Source organism: Lactuca sativa, chromosome 6, assembly GCF_002870075.4.
Source record: "Lactuca sativa cultivar Salinas chromosome 6, Lsat_Salinas_v11, whole genome shotgun sequence".
In the NCBI taxonomy this organism is placed as follows: domain Eukaryota; kingdom Viridiplantae; phylum Streptophyta; class Magnoliopsida; order Asterales; family Asteraceae; genus Lactuca; species Lactuca sativa.
Genome location: NC_056628.2, coordinates 192415608 through 192427447, shown reverse-complemented (window position 1 = coordinate 192427447; position 11840 = coordinate 192415608). Strand labels below are relative to the sequence as shown.

At 34.0% G+C, this 11840-nt stretch overlaps 1 protein-coding gene across 1 annotated transcript; it reads right to left on the bottom strand.

The window, feature by feature from the left end:
• Positions 1-7085: 7085 nt before the first annotated feature.
• On the bottom strand, positions 7086-9220 carry LOC111879624 (probable receptor-like protein kinase At1g11050). Its single transcript, XM_023876086.3, has one exon. The coding sequence runs from the start codon at positions 9160-9162 to the stop codon at positions 7255-7257; it is 1908 nt and encodes a 635-aa protein (XP_023731854.1). The 5' UTR covers positions 9163-9220; the 3' UTR covers positions 7086-7254.
• Between the last annotated feature and the right edge of the window lie 2620 nt (positions 9221-11840).

Below are 11840 nucleotides of genomic sequence, written 5' to 3'. Positions count from 1 at the left end.
AATTCGCAAAAAAACCCTTAAGTTTATCATTTAATTATGTTTTTACCCTTAAGTTTATAATTTTTTTATACTTTTACCCTAACTACATTTTTTTTTTCATAATATACATATTCATGCAGAAAAATCGTATTTATATACGAAAAAATAATCAATTAAATATTATATTTATATTTTTTTAATGTTATATATATATATATATATATATATATATATATATATATATATATATATATATATATATATATTTGTTTGTTTGTGTGTATTTGTGTTTCTGCATGGTTATACCATTTAAAAAGATAAACAATATTTTTAGAATTATAAATATGTGTATGATAGATATAATTTTTAGAAGTATAAATACATATTTTTACATTTTTATATATTAATATGTATTTATACTTCTAAAAATATATTTATACTTAAAAAAAACATATATCAAAATATATATTTACACTTCTAAAAATATATGTATATACTTATATAAACATGTTTATGAATGAACAAGTTTTTTTATTAATATGTATATTTTTAAATACATAAAAATATATATTTATAGTTCTAAAAACATATTAATTTGTTTTTTTTACATCTTAAATGGTTTATCAAAGAAAAAAAACCCATACATACACACATACACACACACATATGTGTATATATATATATATATATATATATATATATATATATATATATATATAAGAATTAACATTAAAAAATGTAAATACAATATTTAATTAATTTTTTTTTTCGTTTATAAATATGATTTTTCTGCTTGAATACGTATAATTTGAAAAACAAAATATATAGGATAAAAGTGTTAAAAAATTATAAACTTAAGGGTAACAACGTAAAAAAAACTTTAAATTTAAGGGTTTTTTTGCGAAGTTAATATAATGGTAACCTGTTATCACCGGTAAAAGGGTAAAACCGAACATTTTTTGGAAAATGTTAGGGTAAAAACGGACATAAAATCCAACTTTGGGCAAAACCGACAAAAACCTTAAAACTTGAGGGTTTTTATGACATTAACCCTTGCTCCTAAAACTTAAGGCTTGACATTACTGACATCACAACATGTCACTTGTCGGATCATTAAAAACATTTGTATTATTGTTAAAATTCCAATCTTGATTTAAGATTCTACAATTTTAAGATTCTATAAGTGAAAAATAATTCGTATTTTACACAATATTTTCTATACCACAACCATTAGGAATAGAGACCAGCCTTTGACTTATACTTCCCCCGGAAATAATCCGAATTCTCATGTAAATAAGGATGAATTGCTTAATAGTTTTCCTATTAACAGTCTACCTGTGAATAGTTTCCGCTCTAGCTAACCTTTCCATTTAATCACTGACAAAACCTACCTTTTTTCACTCTCAATAGTTACATACAAGTCTCTAGAACATAGAAAAACAACAATGGAATGCCAATCCCCTGGTTTGATTTGTAAAGTCTCTATTCCTTGGTAATCAAAGCCCAAAGATCTATGAATTAGCCCAATTAATAAACCCCGGTGGGCGAATTTTATAGCGCCAAGGAAAAACACCCTTATCTCCTATCAGAAAAATCCCCAATTCTCCCTTTGGTGCGGCTGCTTCTAGGCAAACCTCATGGCTGTCTCTGCACCCCTACCTCCTTTCTGTTTCGTGGAACGAAGTTGATCCATGGTCAATGGGATGTCTATGTTGAAAGAGAACCTAACCTGAAGAGTCATTGGTTTTCCAGGTCGGAAAATGAAGTAAACAACACCGGTGGACAAGAGGCGAACCACTCAGCTGATGAGTCAGCTATACTTTTTTCAAAATAGCCTAATGAGGAGATGATCATAACCTTTGAGCTAAAAGATGGAAAGCATGCAAATTCCTTTTTTCAGGTTTTGCATAGCTTCCTAAGCGCCCGACTTTCTTTTTGGGTTCCGAGAGGCAGAGTAGCTTCAACATTAGGGTATGGGATAGAGTTCGAGTGAGGCATCAACCATAGATTGCGGAACTTTCGAGATGCTTCCTTGCGAAAGCCAACGGAGTCTGTACTGTAACTCAACCTTCTCATCCATTGAAGGATTCCTTATTCGATGATAAATGTCAATCGAGGGCACCCTCATTTCCAGAGAGAGAATCAGGCTACACAGAAGGGGGAAAGCCCTCCTACTGAGCAAGATCATTAATTAATATTAATAAGGAAGCACTTAACTTAGGGCAGCCAGTCTCATTTCACACAGCACAACGCCTTGCTATTTGCATTCATCCTTGTAATTTCTCTTTATTTAGCTATTGAGCAAAAAGAGTTCGCTACCTTTCTGCGTCAATCTTGTTTTCGGGGGGTTCGTAAGCTGCAAGAAAGGAGAGAGAGGAAGGCTATCTCTTTTTTGAAGTCAGTGCTTGTATTTGGTCGTCCGGTTCTTCCGGGAGGAAAGGGGCATTCTTCACTCCTTCGCGACACCTCTATGTACTACATAAGGGGCAGACTAAGGGCCCATTGGTTCTACCTCATTATGTCATTCTTACAAGTGATCCCCCATCTAGGATTGAAAGAAGTGCTATACGAGGACTTCGAGATCAAATATAAGATGTTCCTTTTAATTCCTCGTGAGCCACTGATTTCTCCGAAACAAGAGATCAAAGTGATCTTCCTCCTTTTTCCCAATAAGTCGACGACCTTACACCATTGGGAGACTTCGAATAAACTGGAGTACATATATGATAGACCGATGCTAAACCTTTTTCTCAAGATATCTTCCAAACTGTTGGGCTCCTTGCTCACGCAGCAGATCTCTCTCTTTTTAGATATATATATATATATATATATATATATGTGTGTGTATATATATATATATATATATATATATATATATATATATATAAAGAGAGAGAGGTGTGAAAGTAATAGCTTTATGTTATGGCCGCCCCCCGACTTACGGCCTTTACACTACTACTACTGTGATCAGTGGCGAGTCTAGAATCGAAACATACGTGGTTCACTAACTATGATTGGTTTAAGAAATAGTTGGGTTCAACCATAAAAATAACCAATTCAAGATGTATAAAAACTGATGGTGAGAGGACCCAGTCCAAATCAAACATTCCTTATTTTATTTTATCTTTTTGACTAAAATCAACTTAAATTTAAAACAAAGCCAATATGTTAAATTAGTCATATGTGTAGATAATTACCTACATATATTTAAAAAAATAAACATGTACAAATAACTTGTTATGTTTTAACAATACATAATGCTTTTTTATAAATGTGTAATATATATATATATATATATATATATATATATATATATATATATATATATATATTGTCACACCCCCAAACCTGAACGGCGGAAACGTTCGGGGGCGGATGACTTCATGTGGTAACGTAACAAATGAATACATAGTAACGAAAGCAATGCAACCATCATATATATAATTGAAAGTTTACATTTGTCAAAAGTTACATGTTCAAAACTCAATTACAATATGATGTCAAAAATACGAGATTAAACTGTCGCCGCAGCATCCCTTCATCAAAAGCGTAATGAATACCTGAAATTACTGATTTCCTGGGACATACAAGTAGTTTTGAAAGAGTAGATCAGCATTAAGCTGGTGAATTTCATAAGTATTTAAGTAACAATGTTTGAATGAAATGATTTATCTTTGTTTGTTTGTGTTTAGAAAATCCTATATTTTCTACTAGTATAAAAGTAGCCTTCACTCAAGACCAATGTTTGAATGAAATGATTTATCTTTGTTTGTTTGTGTTTAGAAAATCCTATATTTTCTACTAGTATAAAAGTAGCCTTCACTCAAGACCAATGTTTGTTTCCAAAATGTATGTAAATGTAAAATAACCAATGAGTTTGAAAACCCTGTAAATCAATGCATTTTTAATACCCCTTGTGAGTTTTATAACCATACTATTGACTCGTAATGCCTATACACAACGTTCTTCAGGCGTTGGAATGTTATGACGTTTGTCACCCCAAACGGTGGACTGCAGCTAACAGTCAGGGCGCGGGTTGTCAAGCCCGTATAGATCTATACACAAACACCATGCTCCCCCTCCAAGGGATTCTGGTATATAATACAGGACTTGAAATGTGTACTCGAACGTACATGAAGTTAGTGTCTCACAAAACCGTGGTATAAAAACAGATCTACTTGTTAAAATGTTACGTTTGCTCTTGTATACGAAAGTAAACTTCTTGAAATTCATGTTTCTAGTACATAAGAGTTAGGAATTTGTTCGTAAAACTATACCTATTATAGTTTTCTAAAAGTGTGCCTTGTTTGTTTAGAAATACCTAGAAAAGGAATCACTTGTTTATGAAAGCATAGATTTTTGGTGTAGAGTCTAAGATAGACAAGAATAATCTAAGAAAAGTTTAGTTTATATATGCATTACAACAAATTTATATTTCCCAAGATAGAATGCTATTTTAACATATGTTATATATATAAAAGTTCCGTAAAGGTTTATAAATCGCATGTGATTTGAATATATAACAGTATATAAAAGAGTTTCTTTATGTAACACACGATAATACTCGTGTGTTTTACTCGTAATCCCCCCTTGAAAGCATATAAAAGCATTTAGAATATTTAAAAAGGTTGATTAAGGGGTATGAAACTCACTTGAAAGTTTGAAGATAGCGAGATGGAAAACCGGGCAGAGTTTCGTCTCGGGAAACGGATTTTCCTCGGGATTCTCGGGAGTAAAATCGACCCTCGGGACTTGAGCCAAAAAGACCAGAGCTTCGGGTTTGAACGGACACGGAAAACGAGGCAAGATTGTGAGAGAGAGGAGAGAAATGAGCCCTTTCCTTGGAAGCCCTCGCATCCTATTTATAGTAAGGCTGGTCTGCCTCGGTACGCTGGGCGTACGCTCGTACGCAGCGCGTATGCGTACGTCATGCATGACCGAAGCCTCGACTGCCTCGGCTTCGGATGGGACAGGTTGCTGGGTACGCGGGTCGGATGGGACGGCGGGTCGGACGGGTCGGACGGGTCGGCTTCCTCGGATATGGCGACGTGGACGATCAGAGGCCAAGTCTCTCGGGTACGCTGGGCGTACAGGGGTACGCAGCGCGTACCCGGACGAGGACGCTGACTCCTCTTCGGATAAGGTCCGAATTTTGATTTAAATAAATAATTAATTTATTTAATAAACTTCAAAAATTCATATCTTCTTCATACGAGCTCCGTTTTCGATGGTCTTTATATCCACGCGTAGGTGAGACTACGCTCTACAACTTTCGTTTAGACTCCGTCGGCAAATTCCGAAATTATTTTTTTTATTATATATTATAAACTCATCGTGCTTAAGGAATTTCATTAAAAATTCATAACTTCTTTATCTGATGTCGGTTTTTGCCAGACTTTTTACCGCTGGAATACCATTGTCGAGACCTTCGATTCTCGTTTAGGTCATTCCGGCCAAAAGTCGCTCGATCTCCGGTTCGAGTTTTTAGCTGTCTGTTGCTAAGCCGAACTTGAAAAAATCATAACTTCGCCATATGAAGTCGGATTTGGGCGTTCTTTTCACGTACGATCATGGTTCAAAGACATTTAAACATAGAAGGAAATTAAATAGAACTATTTGTACATTTTATTATGAAAGTAAATTTTATTACTCAAAAGTGGTTACAATACTTGACCCATTTTGGTCATTACAAAGAGTTGAAATATCGGGTTGTCACACACACATATATATATATATATATATATATATATATATATATATATATATATATATATATATATATATATAAAACTTATTTTAATCAAAAAGTGATTGTAAACTATCATACATTTTTTTTAAAAAAAACCACAAGCCTAGCAAGTAACTAGGCAAGGACAAAACAAAACAAGAATAAAAACAAAGAAAATAAACAAAGCCGATATATATTCATTTTTTATTATAACAGAAATAACAAAATAGATGTAAAACTAAAATAACTAATAAAAGACATGTTATCTTTTGGGCCCATTCTCTTAAATTCTCCTAAAGAGATTCAGGAACTAAAGTCCAAGAGCCTATTTTTGAATCTAACCTAACTGTATTTCTTTCTTTTGGTAGTCGCCGTTCCAAAGCTTCAAGATCTGCATTTTCACCGATTCACTTCTTTCTTGTTGTTTCACCACCCCAAATTTCTCCATCTCGTTTTTCATTCTTTTTCTCTAAGGTAGGTCATTCCAAAATTTTAAGGTAGTTCCTAAATGTTTTTGTATATAATTTTTGGTATTATTTAAAAAATTAAATAGTTCATGTGACCCACCTTGGGTATACATAAACTCGTCCCTGAGTGTGATGTGAACGGTTCAAATTGGTTTGATATTTCCCGATCATCTTGGCCGGAACTTGTACGCAACACTTGTACGGAGGTGCATGCATAAAGGTTTGGAACTTTTTTATTATCTGAATCTTAAGAACTAGACCCTACCCTATGATCATCATTTTATCAAATCATTTCGAATTAGTCTATATTATAATCTTATATTTTCAGACATACAGACATAGTATCTTGCGAACAAATCTGAATATAAATTTATTTTGATTGGATTTTTTTGATCCAAATGTGACGATCATGTCTGTTACAAAACGTATAAAATTTTAAAAAAAAGATCTCCGATGGTAACAATATAAACAATTAAGTTTTTAGCTATAATTTTTGAACTGGAAATATCTTGCATTGCATGTTACATAAAGTCAAAAAGATCCGCATCACTTTCTCTAAGAGGTATTCTTTTAGAAAACTATTTCAAGTAAGTTCTTTTCTTTTTTTTCTTTTCTTTTTTGAAGTCGAGACAAACAGCCAACTCATCAAAAGGTAGATTTCTTTTTTGTTTGCACTTATCATTTATGGATCCAAAAGGTAGTTGTATATTGGGCTCTCTAGCTTTATTGGGAAATTCATCCCCTCCACAAATGTCTATGTCCTTCCACATTTTATTGTTATTGTGGTTAATATGGTAAACATATATTTTTTAAGTCTTTTATAATTTTTGTGTGTGTGAAGTTACTTTACAGATCTCATTAATTTACTGTGCTCACACGATAAAAAAACATTCTGTTTTACCATTTATAGGTTTGTGTTTAGTTTCTAAATCTAGTTCGATGTATAACAAATTAAGTTCTTCAAATTTTACAAGCATCATTTTTCAACAAACTTTGTAAAAGAGAAAAATAGAGAAAAATGAACGATTAAGAATCCTATAATTACATAAATGGTACAAAAGACATTACCATTTAAAATTTTCAAGTGTTGAGAATTGGACTCGTTATCGACCCATCGCTACTCGACCACAAACTGGTACCATGCCGGAAGCTCAGTCCAAAAGACTCTTGACCAAGCGGCGGTGGCCGGTCCGGCAACCGAGGAATGTCAATATCACCTTCCAACATCTTCAGAGCTTCTGAAATGGTAGGTCGAAGCACCACCATGGCATGAGCACAAAGTAATCCAACTCTTACAAATCTACCCATCACACCCATCGGCGACGTCCCTTCTTCTCTCATCGACTCATCAAAAACCTCATCAATTCGATCCGATTTCACCTTCTCCCATGCCCAATCGGCGATCAGAACCATCCCTGAATACGCCGCCCCTTTCACCTCTTCAAGCACCTTCCTCCCACTCATGATCTCAAGAACGATGATCCCAAAGCTATACACGTCGCTCTTTTCGGTCAATTGCCCGTAAAGAGCGTATTCCGGTGCTACGTAGCCATAAGTTCCGGCGACTCTGGTGGTCATCTGAGACTGCCCGTCTCTACTTTGCTTAGCTAATCCGAAATCCGCAACTAGGGCTTTCATGTTTGAATCTAGAAGAACGTTTGTCGCCTTTATATCGCGATGAAATATCGGGGGTTTAATCCCGTTGTGTAAATAAGATAGCCCTTTCGCAACATCGAGAATGATCGATTTCCGTTGAGGCCAAGTTAAGTTTTTTTCCGGTGTCCGTTTATTGAAGATATGATCATGTAAATTACCATTTGGCATAAAATCATAAACCAGGTACCTTTCGTTTCCTTTAATGGCGTCACTAGTTGCACAAAATCCTCGAAGGGGGAGAAGATTCCGATGTCTTATCTTGCTTATGATATCGGCTTCGTTTACAAAATCGTCGTCTGCTTCAGTATCGAAGCTGGTCATCTTTTTGACGGCGACCTCCGTTCCATCGGATAGGGTTCCTTTGTAAACAATCCCGAATCCACCTTGACCGATGAAGTTTTGTTCAGAGAATCCGTCGGTGGCGACGTCGAGCTCCGCTATACGGAACCATTTTGCACCGGTGTTGGGCAAAACACGAGCTTTTACTGTTCTTACATAATCTGTGTGAAATTGATTTTCTTTCCTTTTGTTTTTGAATCTCCTGTACGCGAAAACTGCACCCAGAAAAAGGAGAGTTCCGATCAAAGCTCCTAAAATCGCGAAAATGGTGTTTTTCTTGGATCTTGAATTGGATCTGGATTTAGCTAAAGGTACGCCGAGGATGCAATCGGCAGTTCGAGTGTCTTCCGGGCCAAAACTGTTGACGATTGCGGCGGCGTATAGAGCGGTGAAAGTGAAGCATTTACTTGAGTTACGGCTTAAAGCTACTAACCGGGTGTTAACCGCCATTCCTGCATCAAGGCAGGAGCTGCAGCTGAGAAATCCTGCGAAATCAACGTTGCAGGAAGAGTCAAGCGCGGTGGTCGGACCTGATTTGTTGACCCAATCTGATAACGTCACAATCTCAGCGCATTTTGACGGGGTTGCGACGAACTCAGTGGTGGAGGTGAGGCAGGTGGAGAAGATCTGTGTGATGGAGATTGAAGAGAGATGGGATTGGAAATCGGAAAGGCAAGAAATGGAGGATTGGAGGTTTGGGAACAAGAAAGTTGAGGTTTGGTTGAGGTGGTGAGCGAGGCCGATGCCGAAGAGACTCCGGAGAGTTTGGCAGCAGTTTGGGGTGGCGGTGTCGTTGGTGGTCGTGGTCCGGCAGGCGGAAGAATCCCATGGGAAGGTGGTGACATAGTTGAAATCTGTTGGGCATGAAGAAGAAATTGCTGCTCGATGTAAAGAGGGGAGGATGAAGAAGAGACAAATGACACACAAGAACCGGCATTTCCCCATTAATGGTGACCTTACTTTCACCCAAGCAAATGGTTGCTTTGAGCTCATTGGATATGTTATGTAGCTTGTTGATGGTGCAACTTGGAGAGAATGTACAACTTTTTAAGTACAAGTTACAACTCATAATATTATCTTTATCGTAACTACTCAAATATTGGTAGTTAATGTTAGGAAGGATTTGTCTTTATTTAATCTTTACAACATGCATCATTATTTTTTTTGGATATAATAAACTCTGATAGAATAAAGTAATTTGTGAAGGCTGTCACATGTTAATCTTTACAAAATACATCATTATTTTTAGGATTATATTAAACTTTGATAGAATAAAGTAATTTGTGAAGGTTGACACATGTTGATTACATTAAAGGGGGAGTATTTTTTTTATATTTCACACGGTAATAGTCAAAGTCAAACTTAGTACAACGATATATCCAAAAAAAGAAAATTAAGGTAATATAATGTCACTTTCTACCTCATTCAAGTTTCAACCATGTTGAATCGGAAACACCAAAGAAAAAAACAAACTTTTTCCCTTCCATTGCTCGGATACTTTTATGAAATTGCAATGTTTCCATGGAACATTTTCAACTTAGAAAGGTATAATATTGAAATAATATATCTTTTTCTATATCTTTACTTATTTATTTTTTGGAACCAACGGAAAAATTATATATAAATTAAAAATACGATTAGCGACCAAACAATGCTTTTTGAAGCCGAGGTACTAACCAAACAATGCTTCTTCTTTTGGATGGAGTAAAGGTAAGAGAAAATACAATTAACTACCAAACAATGCTTCTTCTTTTGGATGGAGTAAAGGTTCGAGAAATGGAGTAGTAGTTCACCACAGTTTAGCCAATCATCCATCCAAAATGAAATATTATTTCGGTAAAAGGTAAATTAATCAATAAAATTGATATTCATTTATTACTATATTTATTATAATTATTACATTAAAATATTATGTAAAATTTAATAAAATAAAAAACCTCATAAAATGATATATGGAAAAAAATTAATTCAAAATACCCACAAAATTACATTTAGCAAATTGAATTAGAATGTGACAAGTGGAAAAAAAATATTCATTTATTAGAGAGGATAGGGTTCCAATGTTTTTTTAGAGCCATGAAAGCTCGGAAAAAATAAATAAAAAGTAAACTAATTTGTTATTTATGGAGTGTTGATAAATAAGTAGAAATTGATATAATTATTATACCATTGATCAAAAACTTAATAAATAATCAGAAATTTATTTGTAGGAATTAATTAATTATGCTTATAACAATTATCCATTAGTTATTCCACCCAAGTAAATGAAGGGTAAAGTCACCGGTTCGTTCACATCCAATGATTGAGGCCCGTTGTAAATTTCGTTTTGAGGGACCCTAATACATAATACTCGAAGATTTATGAAAATTTACCAGAAGAAATGTGGAAACATCTAAGAATACGCCCGATGTTTTTAACGTTGCTTCTAGACTAATTACCTACAAAAAGGACATCATTGGCCTAGAATAAATGAGAACAAGTGCATGTGTATGATATAATTCCCGACTGGATTGTAGTTGGGATGGATGAGAAAATGGGCTTAAGTGGGTGTGTGGGCTAGGAACTGGATCTTGGGCTCTGGGCTATGGATTATGAACTGGATGTGCCAAGGCTTTAAGTTATGGAAGGTGTTAAGCAGAACTTCTATATAATTTTAAAAAGAAATGTTAAAGAATAATACCATATAGGCATATAGATTAAGATAGGATCATAGGAATCATAGTTATGCGTATGGAATACAATACGAGGATACGAAAGAAAGAAGAAATAAGAATGCTATCAAGGTAAGCAAACATGAAATTACTTGCTAGTTACAATATAAATGGGAGGGTAAATGCAGAAGTTAGAGTGAGAAAAATAAAGAATGTATGAATATTTTATTTGAATATTAGATAAAGAATGACAAAAAGTAAGAAATATGTATTAATCAATAAAATCATGTAAATCATTTTATATATGAAATTTAAAAATATATGGTTTGATTAAGAAAATTTGATGAAAATGAACGTTAGATGCGATGAAAAAAAAAAGACAAGAAGTAATCAAGAAAATCGTGTAAATTATTTTATGAATTTCAAAATATAAAGTGGAACTAATAGAATATTATAATTAAAACGAATTTAATGTTATGAAAAGAGGCGATAAATAATACAAAATGTGTAAACTATTTAATGAGTTTTAAAATGGAAAGTAGAATTAAGTATTAACAAAGAAGTAATTTCAGTAGGGGTTAGCCATTATAAGAATAAAGTAAGTATTAACACTTTTGTTGGCAATTTAGATAACACATTATTATTCTTGCTAAACATGTCACTAATCAAACCACATTTTGTTGTTAAGTAAGTCATTATAGTTTATTGTTATTCAAGTTACTCATATGATGAGTTACTTAACATATTATAAGGGGTGTTTTCATCGACCATTTATGATCGAGTTAGTTTGCCACGTATTGTGTTTGTTCGTTGGCAGAGACAAAGACAGGTGTTTTTAGAGCCAATGTGGATTATAGGATCCACCTAAAATTTATATTATACAATAAATTATATATAAAAAAGTGTGACCTATCTTGAATATTCTAAAAGACATCTGAATGTATTTGATAAAAAAAAGTACAAATATAATTTATAGAAGATATATCATATTTGGTGGCATGAATACGTCTCAAAAGTCAC